At 49.9% G+C, this 27,188-nt stretch overlaps 1 protein-coding gene across 1 annotated transcript in view; it reads left to right on the top strand.

Moving 5' to 3' along the window:
• The first annotated feature begins 3,036 nt into the window (after positions 1–3,036).
• The window catches only part of FBN3 (fibrillin 3), a 75,913-nt gene continuing 51,761 nt past the window's right edge, over positions 3,037–27,188 (top strand). The window contains 6 exon segments of the mRNA XM_041460740.1: positions 3,037–3,078; positions 3,080–3,167; positions 5,222–5,513; positions 14,009–14,091; positions 16,941–17,036; positions 21,223–21,318. Coding sequence (XP_041316674.1) covers positions 3,052–3,078; positions 3,080–3,167; positions 5,222–5,513; positions 14,009–14,091; positions 16,941–17,036; positions 21,223–21,318 — 682 coding nt within the window. The 5' untranslated portion in view covers positions 3,037–3,051.

The following is a 27,188-nucleotide window of genomic DNA, read 5'->3' as shown; positions in this document are numbered from 1 at the left end:
CCAATATCCCAATATCCCAGTTCCTGGTACCCCAATTCCTGATTTCCCAGTTCCCAATATCCCAATTCCCAATATCCCATTTTCCCAATTCCTGATTTCCCATTTCCCGATATCCCAGTTCCTAATATCCCAATTCCTAATGGCCCAGTTCCCGATATCCCAATTCCTCATTTCCCAATTCCTGATATCCCAATTTCCCAATTCCTGATATCCCAATTCCTGATTTCCCATTTCCTGATTTCCCAATTCCTGATTTCTCAGTTCCTAATATCCCAATTTCTGGTACCCCAATTCCTGATTTCCCAGTTCCTGATTTCCCATTTCCTGATATCCCAGTTCCTGATATCCCAATTCCTGATTTCCCAATTCCCACTATCCCAATTCCCAATTTCCCAATTCCTGATTTCCCAATTCCCAATTTCCCAATTCCTGATATCCCAATTCCTGATTTCTCAGTTCCTAATATCCCAATTCCTAATGTCCCAGTTCCTGATATCCCAATTCCTGATTTCTCAGTTCCTAATATCCCAATTCCTGGTACCCCAATTCCTGATTTCCCAATTCCCAATATCCCAATTTCCCATTTCCTGATTTCCCAATTCCTGATTTCCCATTTCCTGATTTCCCAATTCCTGATTTCTCAGTTCCTAATATCCCAATTCCTAATGTCCCAGTTCCCAATATCCCAATTCCTGATTTCCCAATTCCCGATATCCCAATTCCTCATTTCCCAATTCCTGGTATCTTTTCCTCCCAGAGAAAGTGCCACGAGTTTTGATGCAGAACATGAGCATTAAAACGTTGAGTTGAACAACTTTTAAAGCAGCTTTAAGCCCCCTCCCCTGGGCATTTCCATGATTCCAAAGACATGAATGAATGAGGATCTCATCCCATTTTCCCACAGGATTTCCCACCTCCTGGAGCTCCCCAAAATGAAGAGATTGGATCTTTTTCTCCGCTCTCATTTGCATTATTTATTGCCCAAAGTTCCACCTGCTTGCACAGGAGACATGGCAAAAATTCCTGAATCCAAACTGGGAAAGCTCATAAATCCATTCTGGGTTTGTTAAATGGTTTGGACTGATGATGAATCATCCGCAAATATTTGATTTATTAATGGTAAAGTTATAGGCTGTGCTTTTTCCTTTTAGAAGCTTGAAGAGACACAATAATTGAAAATTAATTAAAAAGCCATTTGAAACCAAATTTGTGTTATCTAAAATCAAATTCTGTGTTCAGGTCAAACTAAAACATTCATCAAATCACCCCTAAATGACTCCTCCTGTGTCTTCATTTCTCACTCTGCTCAGGGCAGCAAAAAACTCAATTACTCTGAAGGTTCTGCTCCAAGCACGTAATTAATAACAATGATAATTAATTACAAGCATTCTTCCACTGTGCTTCACTCATTAAGAAGTGAAACCCTTCCTGGGCAGCTCCTTGAGCTGAGCCTAAGCTGGGTTTAAGGCCCCTCTCCTCCAGGGGGAGGAAAATGGCATTTTTGGGTCTTTGCTGGCTCTTTTTCCCTGTGGGATGTCCCAGTCCTGCCCTTCCCACCTGGTAAAGCCCAGTGGATTTCACAGGAATGGGGGCAGGATTGGGGAATGGGAGTGGGGTGGGAATGGGAATGGGAATGGGGTGAGGATGGGAATGGGAATGGGATGGGAGTGGGAATGGGAATGGGAATGGGAATGGGGTGAGGATGGGAATGGGAATGGGATGGGAAAGGGAATGGGGATGGGATGGGATGGGAATGGGGTGGGAATGGGAATGGGAATGGGAATGGGATGGGAGTGGGAATGGGGTGGGAATGGGAATGGGAATGGGATGGGAATGGGAATGGGATGGGAGTAGGATGGGAGTAGGAGTGGGAATGGGAATGGGGTGAGGATGGGAATGGGAATGGGAATGGGAATGGGATGGGAATGGGAGTGGGAAGAGGAGCTGGAGTGGGAATTGTCTCCTGGCAGAGCTGCCTTCCCTGCCCGGCTCCATTCCCGGCTCTGCCTTTCCCCCGGCATCCCGCGAGGTCGCTGCTAATTAGGCCGCTGTTAATTAGGCCGAGCCTCTCCTGACCCCTCCGGAGCCGGCAGGGGCTGACTGGGAACAGCGCTGGGAACAAAGGAGTGCCGAGGGGTTCAGAGGGAGCGGGGGAGAAGGGCTCAGGCTCCCCTGGAATTCGGAATTCCAGGTTTGCTCGGAGCCGACGGCGGCGGCTGGAGCCTCCCGGGCTGGGGTCAGGAGGGGACGGGGCTGGAGCAGACCTGGGGTCACCCTGGGGAGCCCTGGGGTCTCCCTGGGGTCTCCCTTTGCACCCCGCTTGGTGCAGGAGCTCCCCTAAATGCCCTGGAGCTGGAAATCAGCCGGATTTGGGATTTCCTGGGGGGATTCCGGGCTCGCACCCCTGGGAAGAGCCGTGGGTGTGCAGCGACACGGAGCAGACAGAGGATTTATTCTATTTGAAGAAATATTCGATTTTATTTTATTCTATTTGAAGAAAAGCCATCAGTGGTGAGGCCTACAGCAAGAGGCAGAGGAAAATTGGGGGTTTTTTTTTGGTTTTATTGTTTTGTTTTTTCACGGAGCCCAAGAGTGAACTCCCAACTGACAAAGTTCTTCCTCGGGAGGAAGACTGAATATCTGCATCATGCTTTACTTTTAAAAATGATTTATTTTGCGAAAATGCTTCTTAACCTCCAAGGCTTTTCTCCTCCGGAGCCAAGGTAACTTTTGGGTGTGAAGATCCTGGGCTGGGTCACCTATTCCTTCAAAAACCCACGTTTCAGGCGAGTTCCACTAAACCCAGGCAAGCCAGAAAAATGCTTTTCACTTGATACTTTTCCCTGCTGCACCACTTCCCCCAAAATTAACACTGCACCCTAATTAACCCCCGACCCCTTTGAAGCGAAGCCGCTGTCAGCAGCCAAAATCCGGGATCAGAGCCCGGCAGTGCCGAGGTGCCGAGCTCTCCCCCAGCCCCTCCTCGGAGAATTTTGGCTGGAGGATGCTGGGCTGAGCTACTCCCACCGCCCGGGCCCTCCCCCGGCCGGGATGAGGCTGTACCTTTTCTCCCCTGCCCAGGAGTGAGCCTCGCAGTCCTTCTGTCCTGCCCAGCCCTCCACTAAACAAAGGAGCTCTGGGCACATCACCAGCTCCAGGACTCAAAGGTATTTCACCGCTTTCCGCCTCGCCCCGGAGCTGCGCAGCTGATTTCTTTCCTCTTTTAATCCTTTCTCTGTTCGATTGTGTCTCGCACATTTTTATTTATTTTTAATTGATTTCGTTTCACACAGCCTCGCCTTGGAAATGTTTTCCTGCTTCCTTCCCAACCGGTTTAAAATCTGAATTTTAGGGCTCGGTTGTCTCATCGCTTTCTCAGTGTCTTTCTCCCAAGTGGGGTTTGCTGGAATTTCTCAGCGCTGCAGAGAACTTTTTGGAGGCTTTTATTCCATTGAAGCTGCGACTCTCTGGCGGCTGTAAATGACTTTTCCATGCCTGTGTGAGCTCTCCGGGAATGTCCCGTGTATCGATCATTTGTCAGGCTCCTCATCCCCCCGCGGGGAAATGGATGCAGCTGGAATTCCTTCGCTTTAAATCGCCGGAGTGCGAAACATTTTTGCGCCTTTTTTAAAGTTTATTTTATTTTTAAAAATTTTTTTGAATTTTTTTTTTTTTTTGCCACTTTTTCCTCCCCCCGTTCCTCGGGAGCAGCGGGACAGGGAAGGAACACTCTGCCTTTTGTGTGGCTGGAGATAAGCGGAGCCCGCAGAGCCGGGCTCGGGGGGCTGCGGGGAGGGCATTTCTTTGTCTCCTTTCCCCTTCCCACTCTCCTCACTCCCCGCGTTTGAAACCTTAGAGCCTGAAAAATTCCTGCCCTCAAGAGCTGAGACATTCCCAGCTGGGACGCTGGGAGCAGCGAGGGAAATTGAACTTTGAATGATTTTTTAATTATTTTTTAATATTTTTTAGGATTTTTTTCTTGTTCTTTTTTTCTGGTGGGTTTTTTTTTGTTGGTTTGTTGGGTTTTTGGGGTTTTTTTTTTTTTTTGCCACTTTTTCCTCCCCCCGTTCCTCGGGAGCAGCGGGACAGGGAAGGAACACTCTGCCTTTTGTGTGGCTGGAGATAAGCGGAGCCCGCAGAGCCGGGCTCGGGGGGCTGCGGGGAGGGCATTTCTTTGTCTCCTTTCCCCTTCCCACTCTCCTCACTCCCCGCGTTTGAAACCTTAGAGCCTGAAAAATTCCTGCCCTCAAGAGCTGAGACATTCCCAGCTGGGACGCTGGGAGCAGCGAGGGAAATTGAACTTTGAATGATTTTTTAATTATTTTTTAATATTTTTTAGGATTTTTTTCTTGTTCTTTTTTTCTGGTGGGTTTTTTTTTGTTGGTTTGTTGGGTTTTTGGGTTTTTTTTGGGGGGGTTTTTTTTTTTGGTTCAGACACATTTTCTGTGCTGTCTGGGCTGATTTTCGAGGCTGGGCTGGCCCGGGAAAGCTGCAGTGGGAGAGCAGGGGGGACAGTCAGGGGTGGCTCGGGGGCCTCTCCTTCCCCACCCGGGGCCTCTCGCAGCACAGATTGTTCCAGGAGGATTCCTCACTCCTGCAGCTCCAAATTTTGGGGGTCCTGAGGTGAGAGCTGGGAGGAGGAGGAAGGATGGGCTCCCCAGGGGCGCAGCTGGGGGACTGGGGAGTGGTGGCCCTGGGGATGGGGTGGGATCCCTTTTGGAGCTTTTCCCTTGGGATTTCTCATCTCCTCCCCCCTGATCCCAGCCTGGCCACCCCTGCCTTCTCCTCAGCCCCCCGAAATCACCCAGGCTGTCCCAGGGGCCACCCCCAGGACATCCCTGGGGGGGTCAGGGCCGTGCCAGGGCAGCTGTCCCCTCAGCAGGGATGAGCTGGGATCTGCTGGAGCTGTGGGATGATGGTCCACGGGCAGGAGCTGCTCTTTCTTGACGTTCTCCTCTTGCCTTGGAGGACTTTGGTTGCTCTTTGTTTCTCCATCAGGAAAATCAGTGCAAGGCAGAGCCACAACTCTCGGGCAGCTCCTGGTTTCTTTTCTTGGGAAAGAAAGATTTGGCAAGGCAGCAGTGGGGGCTGGCAGTGGGGACACTGGGTGACACTGGGGACCCCCTGGATCAGCTCCAGGACGAGCTGCCTGTGCTGACCAACGACTTTCAAAAACAACAAACTCCTTAAAAACTCTCTTTCCCCCCTTTTTTCCTTCCAGAACTCCAGGACGGGTCCTTGGCACCCGGGGGCTGCTGCCAAAATCCATCCTCCTCCTCCTGCCGGGGCAGCAGGGAGCCTGCAGCTGGACAAAGCTCTCGGGGGACTCTGGGCACTGTGGCCAGCATGGGGGATTGGTGGCTGGCCCGGCTCCTGCTGGGCTGCACGGCCGTGCTGGCGGTGGCCCCGGCGCGGGGACAGTACGAGGGGGACTTGCAGACGGACAGATTTGCTGCCTACGAGGAGAGACCCCCGAGCAGAGTGAGGAGAAGGGGCCAGGACTCGCTGCGAGGGTGAGTGGGTGTTCTCGCCTCTTTGGAAAAGCAGATTTTTTTGGGTTGTTAGCAGAGCTGGGCTGGCGGGATTGCCATTCCCTGAGGATCCCGTGGGAGCAGTGCTGGGCACTGAGCTCTTTTTGGGGTCACGGCACTTGGGACTCACCTGCAGGGACTGCAGAGCCCCCACACCCACCTGGTGGGTGGGTTTGTCCTCCCTGGGCGGGTGGGCACAGAATTCCCAGGCAATTCCCAGGGACATCCCATCCCTGGAGCAGCTGGGACAGTGGGAGGTGACCCTGCCATGGCAGGGCTGGCACTGGGTGGGCTCTGAGGTCCCTTCCAAGCCAGCCCATTCCACGCCTGGCACTGGTGGCTGTGCCTGTCCTTCCCACGTCCCTGGGGATGCTGTCACCTGGGGATTTGCCCCTGGGGTCCCTCTGGCTGAGCTCCAGGTGCTGGGGCTGTGCTGGGGGGGTTTTACCCCGGGGAAGGGGCTGTGCTCAGTCCCATGGAGCAGCTCCTGCTCTCTCCCAAATTTGGGGCCATTTCCCCCCTGAGGAGGGAGTCCAGGCCCGGGCTGAGCTCGGCTCTGCTGCTCTAAGATGGTTCCTGGCCCCTGCTGATCCGGGGTTATTTTAAGTTCTTTTAAGCCTGTCTGGCTGCAGCTCCTGGCGGCGTTCCTGGCCCGTGGGCAGGAGCAGAGCGGGATCCACGCGCGGGGCTGGGCAGTGCCAGAGGCTGGGGAATGCTGGAATGCTGCTGGAATGGGGGCACTGCCCCAGAAAGGGCTGGCTTTGGGCTGCGGATGGAGCCCGAGTGGGGAGGGGGGAATGTCCTCCTGGAATTCCAGCCTGTAGGGGTGGAGGGATCTCCTCCTGGAATTCCAGCCTGTGGGGATGGAGGAATCTCCTGGAATTCCAGCCTGTGGGGGTGGAGGAATCTCCTGGAATTCCAACCTGTAGGGATGGAAGGATCTCCTCCTGGAATTCCAACCTTTGGAGATGGAGGCATCTCCTCCTGGAATTCCAGCCTGTGGGGATGGAGGAATCTCCTCCTGGAATTCCAGCCTGTCCAAATGGAGGGATCTCCTCCTGGAATTCCAACCTTTGGGGATGGAAGGATCTCCTCCTGGAATTCCAGCCTTTGGAGATGGAGGCATCTCTTCCTGGAATTCCAGCCTTTGGGGATGGAGGAATCTCCTGGAATTCCAGCCTGTCCAGAAGGGAATCCTTGAAACAATTCTGGGAAGTTTAGTTATGGGTCAATGTTGGGAGGTTGGACTTGATGATCTCAGAAGTTGTTTCCAAGTTTAATCGTTCTGGGATCTTCCCTGACCTGGCTTTTGCTGCTCTAAGGCCTCAGGGCTTTGCTGCTGTGGGATTTCCCTTTGGGAAAAGCAGACCAGTCCCAATTCCAGGTGTGCTTCTCCCAAAGGAGTGAACCAAGGGGGAAATGTCAGCAAAGGTTGGCTCAGCTGTTTGAACCTGGCCTTGTTCCACCCTGCGGGCACGTGGGTGACCTTGGCAACTGCATTTTGTGGAATTGTCTCTTCCCCAAAGCCACTGGGTGAACATTTAATCCCATTTATCCCTGGTGTCCGTTTAACAGCTCAGGACACCACGGCAAATATTTGCTTTGGCTTTTCCTCCCCAGCCCCCCCAGCTTTCCCTTTCAGGGAGATAAACCAGCTCCAGCCTGGGGTCTGTCCTGCCCTCAGCCTTCCCTTGGCTCCAGGGCTTGCAGGGAGGAATTTGCAATTCCAGAGCTGGAATTAAAGCCCAGCTGAGCTCAGCTGTGTCCCCTGGGCTGGGCTGGAGATTCCCTGGGCACCACCCCGGGCACTGAGGGTCCAAAAACGTGGATGTTGGGTCTGGATGGAGGAAAAGGGACAAAGGTTGAGGATTTGCTGCTGGGTTTGAGGGTGAGCAGGGCAAGGTCCTGGCAGTTCTCCCATGGGAAAACCTTCCCAGGGCTCCTGGGCTGGCTGCAGCTCTGCTTTATTTGGTTCCCCAATGCCAGTTAATCAGAGTTTTCCCTTCCCACACCTTTTATTCCAGCTCCCAAAGCCTCTTACATTTTCCTGCCATTCCTGGAGCATTTATCCATGTTTTCCTTCCCCAAAAGCCTGGTGAGGGACAGACACATCCAAGGACTCAAGGGACAGTCACCAACCCTGACAAGATTTGGATTTTTCCCTTCCCTTTGGGAATTTTTTCCTTCCCTTTTGCTCCTCGCTGCTGGGTTAATGGTTGGGATGATCTCCGAGCTGTTTTCCAGCCCTAATTCTCCTGGGATTTATCTTTATCTGTGCCTCCTTTTCTCCCTCCATCTCCAAATCCTGTTGTTTCCCAAACTGGATGAGAAAACAGAGCCCCACCAGAAGTTCAGAGAGAGAAATGAGACTCAGGTGATTTTTTTAGGGAGTTTTTTAAACTCTGGCAGACAAAAATACCCAAACATTGGTTCAGCTTCTCTTAAACATCACCCACAAGTGGCACAAACCACTTCCTGTGGGTTTTGCAGAATCCCAGAGTGGTTTGGCTTGGAAGGACCTCAAAGATCATCCAGAATCCACCAAAACCATGGGACTGGGAGGGAGGAGTTGCTCCCAGGGACTCCAGGTGCCCAACACGAGCTGCCCCTGCTCGAGGGCACTTGGAGAGGCTTTGGGAAGAGGCTCCAGCAGTTCAGGCCAAAGATTGGCTCTGTCTCTGCTGGAATTATATTTATTTAGAGCTCACTCCCATCCCAGCCTCCTTCAATAAAGGGGAAAAGTATGAAGTAAATGCAAAGCGGGGATTAAATGCAAAATAAACAAGCCTCTTATCCAGCCCTGCTTTCCCAAATAACAATTAATAAAGGCATGGGGAGCAATAAATCCCAGCCCAGGCCCGGCTTTAATCCGGCCTTAAACCCATTAGAGGAGAGACAATTTCAAAGGAGCCTCTCCTGAAGAGCCCAGCCCTGGCAAATCCCTTCTGAGGCAGGGCTGGGGTGGGATTATTGCTCCTGGGCAGATTCCAGGAGCAGGGCAGCTTGGAGCAGATGCTGGCACTGCCATTTCGGGTGTCCTGGCTTAACCACAGCTCGTTATGGCCAGCTGTTAATTACCAGCTGGCCCCTGCAGTGAGGAGATGATGGGGAGGGGGCGTTGGGAGGGGAGTTTGGGAGGGCAGCACTCACAGGGGGCCGCGGTAATTGTGGGGGAAAGGGAACGGGAGCAGCTTCCAGCTGGTTTCTGACACCTCATTTTCCACTGGGGAAAGGACAGGGAAGTGCTGGAGGTGCAGAGTAGGAGCTCAAGGGTTCACCAAAACCTACCTGAGCTTGGATTTGCCACTGGGGAAAGGACAGGGAAGTGCTGGAGGTGCAGAGCAGGAGCTCAGGGGTTCTGCAAACCTCCCTGAGCTTGGATTTTCCACTGGGGGATGGACAGAGAAATCAGGGAAGTGCTGGAGCTGCAGAATTGGAGCTCAGGTGTTCTCCAAAACCTCCCTGAGCTTGGATTTTCCACTGGTGAAAGGACAGGGAAGTGTTGGAGCTGCAGAACTGGAGGTCAGGGTTTCTCCAGAACCTCCCAGAGCTTGGATATTCCACTGGGGGATGGACAGGGAAATCAGGGAAGTGCTGGAGCTGCAGAACAGGAGCTCAGGTGTTAATTATTTATTATTTTTTCTCCAAAACCTCCCTGAGCTTGGATTTTCCACTGGTGAAAGGACAGGGAAGTGTTGGAGCTGCAGAACTGGAGGTCAGGGGTTCTCCAAACCTACCTGAGCTTGGGTTTTCCACTGAGGGAAATCAGGGAAGTGTTGGAGCTGCAGAACTGGAGGTCAGGGTTTCTCCAGAACCTCCCTGAGCTTGGATTTTCCACTGAGGGAAATCAGGGAAGTGCTGGAGCTGCAGAACAGGAGCTCAGGTGTTAATTATTTATTATTTTTTCTCCAAAACCTCCCTGAGCTTGGATTTTCCACTGAAGGATGGACAGGGAAGTGCTGGAGCTGCAGAATTGGAGCTCAGGTGTTCTCCAAAACCTCCCTGAGCTTGGATTTTCCACTGGTGAAAGGACAGGGAAGTGTTGGAGCTGCAGAACTGGAGGTCAGGGGTTCTCCAAACCTACCTGAGCTTGGGTTTTCCACTGAGGGAAATCAGGGAAGTGTTGGAGCTGCAGAACTGGAGGTCAGGGTTTCTCCAGAACCTCCCTGAGCTTGGATTTTCCACTGAGGGAAATCAGGGAAGTGTTGGAGCTGCAGAACTGGAGCTCAGGGGTTCTCCAGCCCTCCCAGAGCTTGGATGCAGAGGAGAGGGAAAGCCACGGGCTGGGACGTGGGGCCAGGGGACACAAACGGGCCTGGACCTGACTCTGGGGTGATGCTGCAGGTCAAGGATGGAGCTGCAGCTCCCCTGAGTGTCCTCAGAGAGGGGCACAGGGGATTTCCAGCAGGACTTTCATGTGAGTCCGAGGGACTGGGACGTCGAGGTGGTCTTATTTGGGAAGGTAAAAGGTTTCAAAGGCACGTGGAGGTGGCACTTGGGGACGTGCTGGTGACCGTGGTGGTGGCACCGGCTGAGCACCTCCAAGTCTTCTCCAGCCTCAACAATTCCATGATTCTCTGAACCAAGGTGCTCCTAAGAAGCTGAAATTTCCCAATTTTTGACCCAATCCTGGGTTCCAGGCAGCCAGAACCCCTCACTGGGGGGAGCTGAGGGGGAGGAAAAGCAACGATTGAAACGCTTCAAAAACCAAATTAGCAAAAAGAGCCCCAGATTTCCCTCAGGAAAGGAGCAGCTGGAGTTCTGCCCCTGTGATCCAGGCACCTCTGGAGCACATTCCTGCTTCCAGCTCCACGTCCCAGCCTCGCTCCCCCTGCCAGGGCTGGGATACTACGAACAACACCAGGAACAACGTGAAGGCAGCACTTGGAAACCTCTGACTCGAGACTTTTGTTCCTCACTTTTCCTCTGGGCCCTGATTTATGTTGTGAAATGGTTGATCTTGGCCTCCTGGCCGTGGCTGGGCTCTCTTGTTTTTGGCAGGAATCGTGAGGGAGAATATTGGAATGGCCAAGGAATATCTGGCGGAGGAGCCAGAGGTTGTGTGGGTTTTGTCTGGAAGTTTTAAGGGCTCTGTTTGAAGTTTTGATTTATTTCTGAATTTAAAGGGGGGGGAAAAAAAATGGAAGAGTTGGTAGTGCTGCATTCCAAATGAAAGTGTGAAGTAGTTCCTGGAAATCTGTTGGGTTTTTAGTCTTTTTTTCAAAGGAAAAGGTTCCTTGCGGGTCTGTAGGGGTTGAATTAAATGTGCACCAAGAAGGGAGATTTTCCTACCATCACTCAGAGGAGATGTGGGAAGAACCCAATAAAGGGGAAAAAATGCTCTTATGGACAAAGCAAAGGTGTTTAACAGGATTTTAATAGATCCCCCCTTGCTGAAAAAACATGAAATAGAAAATAATCGGGATTTTTGGGCCGGAACCCAAGCCCTGCACAGCCTTTGCAAGGCTTTCCTTCTGTTTTCCTTCATCCCTTTGATGAAACCGAATAAGAATAATTAAAAATATTGATTCCATCTCCCAGAGGTGAAGAGAATTCCCAGAGCAGCTGTGGCTGCTCCATCCCTGGAGGGGTCCAAGGCTGGGTTGGAGCAGCCTGGGACAGTGGGAGGGGTCCCTGCCCATGGCAGGGCTGGATTTGGGTGGGCTTTAGGGTCCTTCCAGCCCAAACCAGGCTGGGATTTTATGATCCCGTGTTTCCACGTGCTGAGTTTGGAATATTTTTGTGCTGGCAGTGTCACACATCCAGATTTCTCTTGGAAGTTCTGAGCTTTGTGGCTTTTCCTCGTGGTGCAGACATCCAGCACCTCTCACCTTTAAACACCAGCTCTCAGAACCAAAAATAATTGGAATTGTTGGGACTTGAACCCGTTCCTCGAAGCCCTCGGGAGCTGCTTTGGAGAACCAGGAGTGGCTTCCAGGTGGGAGGAATTCAGAATTCCCTCTGCAGCACCTTGCCGTTGTCCCCACACTGAGCAGGGGCAGGTCTGCCTTTCCCAGGGGGATTTCTGGAATTTTCCCATTACGAATTCCTCACCAAACACCACCAGGCTGGGGAGGGGAATGAGCAGAAGACTCCTCAAACTGGGAATTCTCTGAGATAAACCCCATCAGCACTTCCTGGGGGATCTGCTCAGGGCAGGAGGGGGGACACAAACTCCCCCAGACCCCAGAGCGTTGGTTGGGATCTGGCACAATCCCAAATCCCAAATCCCTCGGGGTGGGAAGGGAGATGCTTTCCCAGACCCAGCCTGAGGTCTGGCAGCAGATCCTGTCCCCTGTGACCCCCACCGAGGCCGGGGGGGCTCCGGAGCTGTCCCCAGTCATTGTCAGAGCCGATCCCAAGGGCGCGGCAAAAATCCGGGCGCGGAGCAAATCCTGAATTGGGGGAAGGATTTCCAGCTCGGATGGAGAGGTGGGATCATTGTCCCTGGAAAAACCACAGGCTGAAGTCATCCACATTCATTTTGTTTGAGTTTCACAATGAGAGAAAGGAGGCTGGGTCAGAAATAATCCCAAGAGAAACTTCCCTGTCCGTTCCTTAAAGAAGCTTTTCCATGGGTAGCAGACATCCCAACTTTTGGCACTGAAATTAAACTGGTATTAGGTCAGTTTTCACTGCTGAAGCAAAAGGTGGCTCTGGAAGGTTGGGAAAACCTGGAGTCAATGGTCATTTCTTTAAAAAAGGTGGACAAGTTGGGATTTGGCTGAATCTGCTCCTGGAGGATTTGGTTTTTCTCACAAATTTTGCTCAGGATGAGACTTGAAGACAAAAAAAAATCTCCAATAAGGAAAAGGGACAGGGAAGGTGGGAACTGGGAATTCCATTCTCCCCAGACTGGAGGAGCTGGCAGAGCAGAATTTCACAGCTGGAATTACACAGAGAATGCAGAGACAGAAAGGAGAAAAAACTGGGAAATCTCGGGGTGCCCCAAAACGTTGGATGGCTCTGGGAGGAGGCTCCTCCTGCCCGGGGCTCCCATCCAGCATTCCCAGCCCAGGGCTCTGTTCCACTGGGTTTTTCCTCTTTTTCCCTCTTTTTCCCCTCCTTTTTTTTTATTTAATTATTTTTTCCTCTTTTTTCCTCTCTTTTTCCTTTTTTCTCCTCTTTTTTCCCTCTTTTTCCCCTTTTTTTGCCTCTTTTTTCCTCTCTTTATCATCTTTTTTCCTCTTTTTTTTCCCTCTTTTTTCCCTTTTTTTTTGCCTCTTTTTTTCCTCTCTTTATCATCTTTTTTCCTCTTTTTTTCCCCTCTTTTTTCCTCTTTTTTTCCTCTATTTTTCCCTGGTTTCCCCCTGTATTTCCGCTTTCCCCCTCCCCCCCCCTTTTTTCTTCTTTTTTATTTCCCCTCTTTTTTCCTCCTTCCCCCTTTTTTCCCTCATTTCCCAGCTCTGCAATTCCCGCTGGCTCCCTCCCCGTTTATCGCTAACCCCGGCGTTTGTTTAAGGAGCACAAAGGCGATGCCGAGCGTTTGTTTTCCCTCTGTCCTTCCTTCTTTGGGTCGCATTCACCTCATTTGCATAATTCTCATTAGCTAATGAGCCCTTTCAGCGGCTCAGAAGGTGAGAAGGGACGAAGCATCCATGGAAAAAGGCTCCAGCTCTGGGAAAGACCCCAAGGAGGCAGAGCTGAGAGCAGGGGAAAAAAACCTCTGGATTTTAATTTTAAATTTAATTTTAATTTTTTTTAACATTTTTTTTTAATTATGCCCTCATCCCTGGAAGTGTCCAAGGCCAGGCTTGGAGCAGCCTGGGGCAGTGGACGGGGTCCCTATCCCTGGCAGGGCTGGAATTCCACGAGTTTTAAGGTCTTTCCATCCCAAACCATTCTGTAATTCCATGATTTTAGGACATCCCTTTTATCCTGACCTTCCTGATGGAACTGAAGGACCCCAGCTCGTGTTTCCCAGCCCTGAGCAAACTGCTGATAACTCTAAATTTTATCCCAAATTTGCTGAAGATGATATTTTCTTTCCCAACCCCTTACAAACCAGCGTTGTCCTTCTGGAGTTTTTGCTTTGGAATCTCATTCCCTTCTCCCCCTGGGTCATTCCTGGGACATCATTAATCCCAGCCCCCTCAGAGTGGATTCTCCCCGTGGTTTATTTTGAAACTCTGCTAATTTTTAGCAGATGCTCAGCAAGGTTCACTTTGGGAGGAACAATTGGCATCTTTGAGTTCCAGCCTCCCTCTCCCAGGATCCTGGGGTGAATCCCTTTTGGAAAGAGGTGGTGTCTGCCCCCTAATTAAAAATATTCCACTTTTTCCGTTCTCTCAGTGCAGGGGATTGATGCCACATCCCTCCTCCACTGATTTTAACCAAAATTATAAACAGGAGGGGATGGAGCTGGGAGGGAAACATCCCCCAGGGAGCTCTTCCCTGTTTTCCTGCAGAGCCTGGATTTATCCAAAGCTCCTGAAACAGAGGGGAAAAAAACCCCAAAACTGTGTTTGATTTTTCAGCCCAAACGTCTGTGGCTCGAGGTTCCATTCCTACTGCTGCCCTGGCTGGAAAACTCTGCCTGGAGGGAACCAGTGCATTGTCCGTGAGTATCCCTCACCCCAAGGATCAAAAGGATCCTGGGATCCCTTGGTGTCCCCGGGGAAGGAATTCCCAGCTCCCGCTGCAGAGCAGGAGCAGAGCTGCTGGCAATTCCCAGCTCTGCTAATCCCAGTTCCCAACTGGTCCCAGTTATTGGATTGAGATTAATCCTCTGGAGTGTCACCGTGTCCCCTGGCAGTGCCTGCTTTGGGACAGGAGGCTCCTGAGGAAATGATTTCCTGCTCGTTCCATGGAAAAATTCCGTTAATTGATGGGGACATTGCAATCCTGGTGTCACCAGAGGCGTTTCCCAGTGGGAGTTTGCATCTTTAAGGGGCCAGGGGAGGAAGATTGAGATAAATCTCAGCTGGGTTGGGAGTTTTCCTTCCTGTCTGGGCTGGAGAATCCGTGAATTGGATGATGTCCTGCATTTCTGTGGGGATAAAGATGGGATGGGATGGGATGGGATGGGCAGGGAGTGGGTGGGTGGAGGAAGGGAAGGCACCCTGAATGGGCCTGACCTTGGTTCCTGTCGTTTCTCTTTTCCCTCTCATTCCTCTTCCTGTCATTTCTCCTTTTTCTGTCACTCCTCCTTTCCCTCTCATTCCTCCTTTTCCTGTCATCCTCCTTTTGCTGTCATCCTCCTTCTCCTGTCATTCCTCCTTTCCTTCTCATTCCTCCTTTCCCTCTCATTCCTCTTCCTCTCATTCCTCCTTTTCCTGTCATTTCTCCTTTTCCTGTCATTTCTCCTTTCCCTCTCATTTCTCCTTTTTCTGTCATCCTCCTTTTCCTACAACTTTGACCTCTGCTCCCCTGGCAAAGCTTTGAAATTCCTGGTTGGAAGATGTCCTTCTGCATTCCAGATCCCCAAGGGGTTCCAACAGAGCCAGGCTTGGACAATCTGAGGTTGGACAGGGCTTGGAGCAGCCTGGGGCAGTGGAAGGTCTGGAATGGGATGAGCTTTAAGGGCCCCTCCAGCCCAAACCTGTCTGGGATTCCCTGATAAATCAGAAGCTGATGGGACCTCAGGGATTTTGGGATCATGGCAGGGGTCAGAAATGGGACCTGGAAAGGTGTTTTCCAGTTGGTTGGAAATTTCTGGGTGAGGATCAGGGCTCTTCCTGTGCCCAAAGCCTGAAGCCCCCAAATTCCTGAGCTCCACTGGAGCTGATCCCGAGCTCCCTGCGGGGTGGGCTGGGAGCAGCCCTGCCGTGGGCACAGCTCTGGCACCAGACCCTCCTCTGCTCTCCCAGGGCTGCCTGAGCCAGCTGAGGGCTGTAGGGAAGCGTTTTCCACATTGGAGCCTTGTCCCAGTCGGAGCAGCCTCGTGTCTGACGATCCAGGCAAGGCTTTGAAGCCTGGAGTTTCCTGGAGGATTAAACTCCCATCTAAATTCGGGCTGATCCCTGGCTGTGGAGAGGGAGGAAGATGAGCAGACGTGGGGATGGATCCAGCCCAGCCCCAAATGCCATGTCCAGCCCTTGTGCCCAGCACTTGGAGCACTGAGACTTCCCAGCTCAGCCCTCCCTGCTCCCAGCATTCCCAAAAACCTGAATTCTCCCACTTGGACACTCGGGAGTGCTGCTGCTCCTGCACAGGCGCTTGGCCCCAGCTCTTCCCAGCCTGGAATTGGTGTTGGAGGAGCCACAGCTGAGCCTCCATCCCATAAATCCACCCCTGGAGCTGCCAGATCCCAGCCCCTCCTCCCCTGGCAGCCAGAGCTGGGCTCTCCGTGGGGTTTTTTTGTGAAATCCACTTTTCACACGATTTGCTCCAACCTCAGACCTTGGAGTTGGAGTGGTCACACCTTCCATAGGAGGAATGTGTTGTTCCAGGCATTCCAGTGGGAAAGTTGTGTTTGTAACTCACTGTTGAGCCCCAAAAATCCCTCTTTGGGCTGCTTTAATCCCAAATTCCTTCAATGTGGAGTGAGGAAACAGTTAAAGCCAACACTTGGTGTCCAGAGCAGGATAAAAGTTCCCAATTTATTTATTGCTATTGTTTTCCTGCAGTGCCTCAGTCACATCCAGTGGGTCATAATCCCGTGGGAAAGCTGAGCTCTCACATGGAAGAATGGAGGATTCGTGCTTTTCTTTCCAAATTCCTTTAAAAAAACCCTCTCCCAGTAACTGGATCTTGTCAAGGAGGCCACGTTCTGTTTGCAAAAGGAGGAGAAATATCTTGAAGTTGATGATTTTCCTCCACCAAAGAAATTCCATCCCCCCAAACTCCTCAGAAGGCTTTGACAGGGAGGAATTTGGAAGATTAGACAGCCCAAAGTGTGAAAAGGGTCGAAAATGGAGCAATAATGGAAAACAATGATAAAAAGGGTGGGAAAATACTGGCCAAGGATAAAATGCTGGAAGAAAAGATTGTGACAGGGTTGTGTCAAAGACAGGGAGACGTCAGGAATTATCCATGCCTCGTCTGCAGGAAATCCTGCAGGAAGGACAAAGCTGGAAGGGTTTGGTTGGCGGGGATTCCTTAAGGAAGTAAAAGAATGGATGGATGGATGGATGATGGATGGATGATGGATGGATGGATGGATGATGGATGGATGATGGATGGATGATGGATGGATGGATGGATGGATGTCTTTGGTTTGTGGGGAACAAGGGCTGGGATGGAGCTCAGGGAAAGGCTCTGCCCCCCAGGGTGGTGGGCACTGCCCGGGCTCCCCTGGGAATGGGCACATTCCCAACCTGCCAGAGCTCCAGGAGCCTTTGGAAAACCCTCCGGGACAGGGTGGGATTGTTGGGCTGTCGGGAATCAGGAGCTGGATCCGTGACCCCTGGGAGCCCCTCCCGGGACAGGAATTCCCGGGGCTGACCCTGTCCCTGTCCCTGTCCCCAGTGCAGAGCTGCAGCGTGCGCTGCATGAACGGGGGCAGCTGCTCCGAGGAGTCCTGCCTGTGCCAGAAGGGATTCACCGGCACCTACTGCGGGCAGCGTGAGTGCGGGATGGGAACGGGACCGGGAATGGGACCGGGAATGGGATTGGGAACGGGGAAGGGAATAGGAACAGGAATGGGGGCGGGAATGGGAATAGGGAAGGGCACCCAGGCCACTCCAACATCAGCACCGTGTTCTCCCTCCCTTGGAAGCTCAGCCCTCTCTCGTGACCAGCACAGCTCTGTATCAAAATACAGATATTAGACATAATTAATAGGTTAATTGATTTCCCAATATAATGTGTAATATATTAGTATAATGTAGATTTTTCAATCTATTATAATATATAGGTAATAGATATGGATAGTATTGTATACACTATACTATCTGTAGGTAATATATAGATAATATAGAATATATCGATATGTTATGTCTTTTAATATATAATATATTCATAATATAGAATGTCTTTTAATATATAATATATTAATAATATAGGATGTAATGTATAGTATATTAATATTATATCTCATATATTGTTATATTATAATGAGAATATTATTATATATGAGATAATATGTGCACAATATATTATATATAGTATACACCTATGTATTATATATACAGTTATACATCTCTAGAATTATATATTCTCTTACTATATTATAATGATATATGTAGTATGTTATTATTATATAAAATATAGATTATATATATTTATAGATAATATAGATATGCTAGCATGTAACACATTTTAAGAAGCCTTTAGTTAGCAAATAAGCACAATATCTTTGAAAGAATCTCTTATCAATTAGATCAATCAGAACTTCCCAAATTCCAGATCCCTGGATCCACGTGGGAATCACTCCCACTGAGGATTTTTAAAGCCAAAATCCCCCAATTCTCCCCAAACTCCCCCTCAGCTCCGCCCCGATCCCTCAGTGCTGAATATTTCCCCAAAGTTCAGCCGGAGGCAGAGGCTCCAGATGGAAAATTTCATCCTGAGCAGCAAAAGCTTGGGAAAATTCTCAGCAGCAGCAGCAGCAGCAGCAGCCGGGGCGGGCTGGGACGTGCAGCCCTCGCTGCGTGCTGCTCCAGCTCCATCCCCTCGGCTCCCCTGGCAGCACATCCCGGGCAGCTCCGCACCCCTGGCCCCAGCCCAGCCCTGGCACCGAGGGCAGGGCTGGCCTGGGGGGCCCTTCCTGCTCTGCACATTCCATCCCTCCGTGATTTCAGCCAGGAACTGCCTCTGGCTCCTGCCCTGAGTGCAGGGCTTCGGCTCGGGGCGGCAGGACTCGGTTTAAGTCAGGAATACTTTAAGTCTGGAGTGTCTTATGTCTGGAATGCCTTAAGTCTGGAATATTTAAGTTTGGAATATCTTAAGTCTGGAATATTTTAGTTCAGGAATATTTTAAGTCTGGAATATCTTAAGTCTGGAATATTTTAGTTCAGGAATATTTTAAGTCTGGAATATCTTAAGTCAGGAATATTTTAAGTCTGGAATACCTTAAATCTGGAATACCTTAAGTCTGGAATATCTTACATCTGGAATATCTCAAGTCAGGAATATTTTAATTCTGGAATATTTTAAGTCTGGAATATTTAAGTCTGGAATACCTTAAATCTGGAATACCTTAAGTCTGGAATATCTTAAGTCAGGAATATTTTAATTCTGGAATATTTTAAGTCGGAAATATTTAAGTCTGGAATACCTTAAATCTGGAATACCTTAAGTCTCAAATATCTTAAGTCAGGAATATTTTAATTCTGGAATATTTTAAGTCGGAAATATTTAAGTCTGGAATACCTTAAATCTGGAATACCTTAAGTCTCAAATATCTTAAGTCAGGAATATTTTAAGTCTGGAATATCTTAAATCTGGAATATCTTAACTCTGGAATATCTTAAACCTGGAATATCTCAAGTCAGGAATATTTTAATTCTGGAATATTTTAAGTCTGGAATATTTAAGTCTGGAATACCTTAAATCTGGAATACCTTAAGTCTGGAATATCTTGCATCTGGAAGATCGCAAGTCAGGAATATTTTAATTCTGGAATATTTTAAGTCTGGAATATTTAAGTCTGGAATACCTTAAATCTGGAATACCTTAAGTCTGGAATATCTTGCATCTGGAAGATCGCAAGTCAGGAATATTTTAATTCTGGAATATTTTAAGTCTGGAATATTTAAGTCTGGAATACCTTAAATCTGGAATACCTTAAGTCTGGAATATCTTGCATCTGGAAGATCGCAAGTCAGGAATATTTTAATTCTGGAATATTTTAAGTCTGGAATATTTAAGTCTGGAATACCTTAAATCTGGAATACCTTAAGTCTGGAATATCTTGCATCTGGAAGATCGCAAGTCAGGAATATTTTAATTCTGGAATATTTTAAGTCTGGAATATTTAAGTCTGGAATACCTTAAATCTGGAATACCTTAAGTCTGGAATATCTTGCATCTGGAAGATCGCAAGTCAGGAATATTTTAATTCTGGAATATTTTAAGTCTGGAATATTTAAGTCTGGAATACCTTAAATCTGGAATACCTTAAGTCTGGAATATCTTGCATCTGGAAGATCGCAAGTCAGGAATATTTTAATTCTGGAATATTTTAAGTCTGGAATATTTAAGTCTGGAATACCTTAAATCTGGAATACCTTAAGTCTGGAATATCTTGCATCTGGAAGATCGCAAGTCAGGAATATTTTAATTCTGGAATATTTTAAGTCTGGAATATTTAAGTCTGGAATACCTTAAATCTGGAATACCTTAAGTCTGGAATATCTTGCATCTGGAAGATCGCAAGTCAGGAATATTTTAATTCTGGAATATTTTAAGTCTGGAATATTTAAGTCTGGAATACCTTAAATCTGGAATACCTTAAGTCTGGAATATCTTGCATCTGGAAGATCGCAAGTCAGGAATATTTTAATTCTGGAATTTTAAGTCTGGAATATCTTAAGTCTGGAATATTTTAGTTCAGGAATATTTTAAGTCTGGAATATCTTAAGTCAGGAATATTTTAAGTCTGGAATACCTTAAATCTGGAATACCTTAAGTCTGGAATATCTTACATCTGGAATATCTCAAGTCAGGAATATTTTAATTCTGGAATATTTTAAGTCTGGAATATTTAAGTCTGGAATACCTTAAATCTGGAATACCTTAAATCTGTAATACCTTAAGTCTGGAATATCTTAAGTCAGGAATATTTTAAGTATGGAATATCGTAAATCTGGACTATCTTAAATCTGGAATATCTTAGGTCAGGAGTATTTTAATTCTGGATATTTAAAGTCAGGAATATTTTAAGTCTGGAATATCTTAAGTCAGGAATATTTTAATTCTGGAATATTTTAAGTCGGAAATATTTAAGTCTGGAATACCTTAAATCTGGAATACCTTAAGTCTCAAATATCTTAAGTCAGGAATATTTTAAGTCTGGAATATTTAAGTCTGGAATACCTTAAATGTGGAATACCTTAAGTCTGGAATATTTTAATTCTGGAATATTTTAAGTCTGGAATATCTTAAATCTGGAATATCTTAACTCTGGAATATCTTAAACCTGGAATATCTCAAGTCAGGAATATTTTAATTCTGGAATATTTAAAGTCTGGAATATTTAAGTCTGGAATACCTTAAATCTGGAATACCTTAAGTATCGAATATCTTAAGTCTCTAATATCTTAAATCTGGAATATCTTAAATCAGGAATATTTTAGTTCAGGAATATTTAAGTCAGGAATATTTTAAGTCTTGAATATTTAAGTCTGGAATATTTTAAGTCTGGGATGTCTTAAGTCAGGAATATTTTAGGTCAGGGAACACCCAAGTGCTGCTCAGACCTCACTGGGGTTAAATCCCTGCCATCCACCCTCCCCTTCTCCCATCCCTGTGTGCATTTTCCTGCTCGTACCCACTCACCCCACTGAAATCCCAGCTCTGAGCCGAGGGAACCGAGATTCCAGCGGGCTGGAAATCCTCCCCAGTGCAAGAGGAGCTTATGGCCTCTGCAGAAGGGGGCTCAGCCAGCAACAGGGAACAATTTTCCCAAGGAAAAAGAACAAAAACCCCAGATTTCTCCAGGAGGGAGAGCACGGAGCTGATATCCCCGACTCTGACACCCCACCCACGGCGGAGGTGACACCCCAGGCTCTGCCAGCAGCACGGAGGGGGCTCTCCAGGAGCAGGAGTGATGGAATTCTCTGTTTTTCTGTTTTTTTTCCCCTCGCAGCCGTGTGTGAGAACGGCTGCCAGAACGGGGGCAGGTGCATTGGCCCCAACCGCTGCGCCTGTGTCTACGGCTTCACCGGGCCCCAGTGCGAGAGAGGTGAGGGTCCCGCAGCCCCTGCCCTGCCAGGGCACAGCTCTGGGCCTGGGGGAGCCCGGGCTGGGGTTACTTCTGGATTTTGTGGCGTTTGTGCTGCTGGGTTCCTGGCTGTGGGATGGGATTTGCCCGGGATGGGGCTCGGCGTGGCTTTGCTGTGTGCGGCAGCAGGTTTGGGCTCTTTGAGGTTGGGCTGAGCCAGGGAATTCCTCCCTTTCCTGCTGGCTCAGATGGACACTCCCAGCTCTGATAAAATTTTTGGCGAGGTTTGGAGCGGCCCAGATCCGAAATGAAACCGAAACACGGAGCCGGTGCTTGAGCTCCCAGATCTGAGACCAAAGCCCCTGGAAATGTCCTGATTTTCCAGCCCCTGCCTCTCCCAGGACTGGGCTCGTTCTGTGCAGCTCCATTCCCAAAGATTGGGCTGCTCTTGCCTTTCCTGGGATTTTCCCCCTGGTTTACAAGCTGGGATTCCAGCCAGCAGGAATCCACCCAGTTCCACAGGGCTGTGCAAAATCCCAGGGCTCCAAAAGCATCTCCTGGAGCTCAGGGTGCAGCTGAGCCCCACTCAAGGCCTCTGCTGAAGTCTGAGCCTCATTTGTTGGCTGCAGAGAAGGAAAAGCTCTGTGAAAGCCTGCACACATCCCCTGGAGTCACCTTGCCTTGTTCTGGTCTCCTTCTTTGTAGCATCAGGGAATTGTGGAGTGGTTTGGGTTGGAAGGGAGCTTAAAACCTTCCACTACCCCAGGCTGCTCTAGCCTGGCCTTGGATGCTTCCAGGGATGGGACATCCCCAATTTTCTGGACAATTCTGCTGTTCTGCAGCAGTTACAGATTCTTTAAACCCTCTCCTTGGCTTTTCCCAACACACAGGAATTGCTTTAGTTATGGAGAATTAGGAGGATTTCTCTCTGGGGGCTCTACCCTGGGAGATTTCCCCCCCTAAACCTGAGCTCCAGGGCTCCTGGTGAGCTCCTCCTCATTTTTCCTCCTGAAGCACTGAGGTTCCCAAATCCATCCAGACATTGGCTGTGTGTGAGCAGAGAGCTGGAAATTCCTGAAGGAAACTTCTGGAGAAGGCTGGAAAATCCAAGTGTCCTGTGCTTGGAGAGAGGGGAAGAGGCAGGGGCTGAGCAGGGCCAGACTTTGGGGCCGTTTGTCTAAAATTCTTTACATAAAGGAGCATTTTCACAAAGCCTGCAGAGATTTGGCCGAGCCAGACTTGTGTGAGAGACAAAACAAATCCTGCAGCTGTGTCCACACTGCTCCTCCCTGCCAAGACAAACAGAGCCTGCTCTGCTGGGCTGGGAATGGGCTCCTGGGGGGCTTGCAGCCAGGTGAGTGCCTGGGATTGACCTTCCAGGGAAAACCTGGGAGCCAGGGAACAGCTTCACCCTCCCCAGGGGAAGCTGAGAGGAGTCTCTGAGCAGCAGGATTTGTGTCCTGTTGCTCCAGGGGGTGTTGGTGGGTCTGCAGGGATCCTTGGGGGTCTCCAGGAGGAGATTCCAGCGCCTCCTGTAGCTCCCGCTTCAGCTCCAGTCCTCATGGCCAAGGGTTTTCCTGGAGCAGGATGAATTCAAAGCCTGGAGCCCTTTCCTGATAGGGAGAAAGGATAAATCTCCTGACAGAGCCAGGGATTCCAGCCCTGGGTTCTGCCAGAGGTGGAATTCTCTGCGTTAATCACTGGAGTGATGAGGGAGGAGCACAAACACCAACAGAACACAAGAAATGCCACCTCAGCAGGAGGGAAAACTTCTTTCCCTGGAGGTGGCAGAGCCCTGGAGCAGCTGCCCAGGGAGCTGGGGATTCTCCCTGTCTGGAGACTCCAAACACCCCTGGATCTGTGTCACCTGCTCCAGGTGACCCTGGGCTGGACTGGGTGCTGTCCAGCCCCAGAATCCTGGGATTCTGTGAGCCCCATCCCTGACAAAAAGAACCCATCCACCCCAAATCCATCCAATTCCAGATTTACTTCAGGGCTTCACTTGAATTCACTTTGCCGCCGCCGCCGTTAACAAGAAATAATTTGAATTTTAAATTGGAACCAAGTGAATTTCTGAGTGCTGAGAGCAGCTCCAGTAAGAGGCTGCTTTGTACTGGGAGCAGAACAACCCCCCTCACACCTCATCCAGGAAATTCCCCCCTCCAGAGGGAAATACCCTCGGAGCAGGCACTCACAGAATTCCAGCATCATTTCCTCCCTCTCCCTGACATCTTCGAGGACGAGTGGCTGGGGGATATTTTGTGGAACCTGAGCTCCCATTACATCAGTGTGGGAGGAAAAGCTGCAGCCCACAAAAGCCGGGGCTGTGGGGCCAGGGCTTGCTCATGGATTTACGGCAAAATGAAGGATTTGGGTTTTGATGTCATGGCTGATTCCACCCTCTCTCGAGTAGGAAAAAATGACTGAGTTTGACTCATCAGGTGATGCTTGGAGCTCCTCCTGTGCTCCAGGGATGAGGTTTTTCATTTGGGGTTGTTTTTCCAGCCAAATGAAACCTTCCCTGTGGAGCCTGTCCCTGGCATCCAGGAGCTTTTCCCAGGAACTTTTCCCTGAGATCTGGGAGCTTTTCCTTGGGATCCAGGAGCTTTATCCTCTGACCCAGGAGCTTTTCTCAAGAGCTTTTCCCTGGGATCCAGGAGCTTTTCCCAGGAGCTTTACCCTGGAATCTGTGAGCTTTTCCCAGAAGCTTTTCCCTGGGATCCAGGAGCTTTTCCCAGGAGCTTTTTCTTGGGATCCAGGAGCTTTTCCCAGGAGCTCTTCCCTGGGATCCAGGAGCTTTTCTCTGGAGCTTTTCCCTGGGATCCAGGAGCTTTTCCCAGGAGCTTTTCCCTGGGATCCAGGAGCTTTTCTCTGGAGCTTTTCCCAGGAGCTCTTCCCTGGGATCCAGGAGCTTTTCCCAGGAGCTTTTCCCTGGGATCCAGGAGCTTTTCCCAGGAGCTTTCCCTGGGCTCCAGGAGCTTTTCCCAGGAGCTTTCCCTGGGCTCCAGGAGCTGTGGTCTCTCCCAGGGCACTCTGGGCAGTGCCAGCTTTCCACCTGAGTGCTTGGGCAGAGTCTGGATCTCTGGAAGTGCCACCCCAGCCCCTCCCCTGACCAACCAGGACAAGTCCTGACCCCGAGGGCTCTTCCAGGAGTGTCCAAGCCCTGCCCTGACTTTTCCAGCCATTCCTCCTGCTCTGGAGCCACCAGCTCCTCGTTTCCCCGCGCTTTTTGTGCCTCCTTGAAACTCTCTCGGGTTTCACCAGGCCGAGACTTCATCAGGAAACAGTAAAAACAGGACAGGAAAGCTCAGAAAAAGTTCCCCCTTTACAATTTCCTTTGGATGTGTTTTTCCAGCACTTGGAATGTCTGGCCTTAGAGAGTGGCCCCCGCCAGCTTTTTCTTTTCTGCAGAAGTCCAAACAGTTAAACTTGAGGAATGTGGCTGTGTTTGGGTGAAGTGAGGAAATGACGAGGTGGAGAAAGTATTCCATGAGAAAGGAGCCCCTGAGGGAGACCCTCGGGCTGCTCCCCTCCCTGCCTGGAGCCCCAGGGGCTGAGACAGCTCTGGGGCTGGAGAGCCAGATCCAGGCTGGAAAACACCTGGAGAACAACAGGGACAACTGGGAAACACCTGGAGAAGAACAGGAAAAATTGGAAAACACTTGGAGAAGAACAAGGACTATCCATCCAGGCTGGGAAACACCGCGAGAAGAACAGGAACAACTGGAAAACACCTGGAGAATAACAGGGACAATTGATCCAGGCTGGAAAACACCTGGAGAAGAACAAGGACAACTGGAAAATACCTGGAGAAGAACAGGAACAATTGGAAAACACCTGGAGAAGAACAGGGACTATCCATCCAGGCTGGAAAACACCTGGAGAAGAACAAGGACAACTGGAAAATACCTGGAGAAGAACAGGAACAATTGGAAAACACCTGGAGAAGAACAGGGACAATTGATCCAGGCTGGGAAACACCTGGAGAAGAACAGGAACAATCCTCTGGGGTTGGCTCCTTCCCCTGGGATTGGGCTGGTGGCTCTGGGACGTTGGTCCCTCATGTCCATGGAGAGACAGGACACAGGGAATGGCTTCCCATGGACAGAGGGCAGGGTTAGGTGGAATATTGGAGAGGAATTGTTCCCTCTGTGTGTGGAGGGGCTGGGATGGAATTCCCAGAGAGGGAATCCCTGGAAGTGTCCAAGGCCAGCCCGGGACAGGGGGAGGTGTCCCTGCCTGTGGGACAGGGATGAGATGAGCTCTGAGGTCCCTCCCAGCCCCGAGCATTCCAGGGTTCCAAGGTCTCTGTGGGCAGAGCATCCATTGCTCCACTGAGAATTTGATTCTAACCTTTCTCCCCTGTGATCCCTGACACTCCTGATCCCTGTCTGTCCCTGATCCCAATCCCTGTCTCTCCCTAATCCCAGTCCCTCCAAGTCCCTATCTCTTCCTGGTCTCTCCCTGATCCCAGTCCCAGTCTCTCCCTGGTCTCTCCCTAATCCCAATCCCTGTCTCTCTCTGATCCCAATCCCTGATCCCAGTCCCTGTCTCTCCCTGATCCAAATCCCTCTCTCTCTCTGATCCCAATCCCTGATCCCAGTCCCTGTCTCTCCCTGATCCAAATCCCTCTCTCTCTCTGATCCCAATCCCTGATCCCAGTCCCTGTCTCTCCCTGATCCCAATCCCTGTCTGTCCCTGATCCCAATCCCTCTCTCTCTCTCTGATCCCAGTCCCTGTCTCTCCCTGATCCCAATCCCTGTCTGTCCCTGACCCCAATCCCTGTCTCTCCCTGATCTCAATCCCTGACCCCAATCCCTGTCTGTCCCTGATCCCAATCTCTCTCTCTGATCCCAATCCCTGTCTCTCCCTGATCCCAATCCCTGTCTGTCCCTGACCCCAATCCCTGTCTCTCCCTGATCCCTGTCCCTGTCCCTCCCGCTGGTGGCTCTGGCTCAGTCCCAGCCGTGTCCTCCTGCCCCATCCCAGGATTTGTGGCCCCATCCCAGCTGGATCTCCCTGGGGATGCTCCACAGGCCACTTCTGTCCTGCAGGTTCCAAGGCAAAGCCTCCATTGTTTGCTGAGAGAGGGGATTGGAGTTTTGGCAAAGGAAAAAGCTCCTCTTCCTCAGCTCTGTTTGTTTGTTTTGGAGAGGAGGAATTCAGCCCCTGGCCTGTCTCAGGAGGGAATTCCAGAGGGTGGGAGGAGAGAAAAGCTCCTCATTCCCTTCCCTTGATGGATTTGTGTGGCTGGGATTGTCCTTTAGACACACAGAAAATCCTGGAATTATCCCACATTTCCATCTCCAGGGATCCAAATTCCAGCTGGAATTTATTCAGGGACACTCTCCTGCCTCCATGGATGTTGCAGGAGTGGAGGAAACTTTTTTTTCTTGTGAATATTTTCAGAAGTTCCTGATCAAACCCTCCCCCCCCAGAATCCCCCCTGATCCAGGATTTCTTGCAGTCCTTCAGTGGGAATTGCCATTGGAATTGCCAGGGATTCAGAGCTCCAGGGGCTCCCTAAATCCCCCCATATCCAGGATTTCTTGCAATCCCATAATGGGATTTACCTGGAGCTGGGAAGGTGCTGCTGCTCCCACACTGGGCTCTGCTTTTTTGAGGCTGAGGGATCTGGGAATTTGGAGCAGCAATCCCAACTTTTCCAAGGAAAAAACCCAGCTCCTGGAGGACAGCTACCTGCAGCAGGATTCCTGGAACACAGATCCCATGCGGGGACTGGGAAAGGCTTCAGACATCTCCTAAGCGTCCCTATTTCCTTCATAAAATTTCATTGGTGCCTCATTAAAAATTTAATCATTTGCCCATTAAAATTAGCACCAGCTGGGGCTGGGAGGCAGCCAGGGCTCTCCAGACTGAGATTTCCTTGG

Source organism: Pyrgilauda ruficollis, unplaced genomic scaffold, assembly GCF_017590135.1.
Source record: "Pyrgilauda ruficollis isolate IOZ18807 unplaced genomic scaffold, ASM1759013v1 scaffold148, whole genome shotgun sequence".
Classification (NCBI taxonomy): domain Eukaryota; kingdom Metazoa; phylum Chordata; class Aves; order Passeriformes; family Passeridae; genus Pyrgilauda; species Pyrgilauda ruficollis.
Note: the sequence above shows the minus strand (reverse complement) of the source record. Positions and strands in the feature narration are given on the sequence as shown.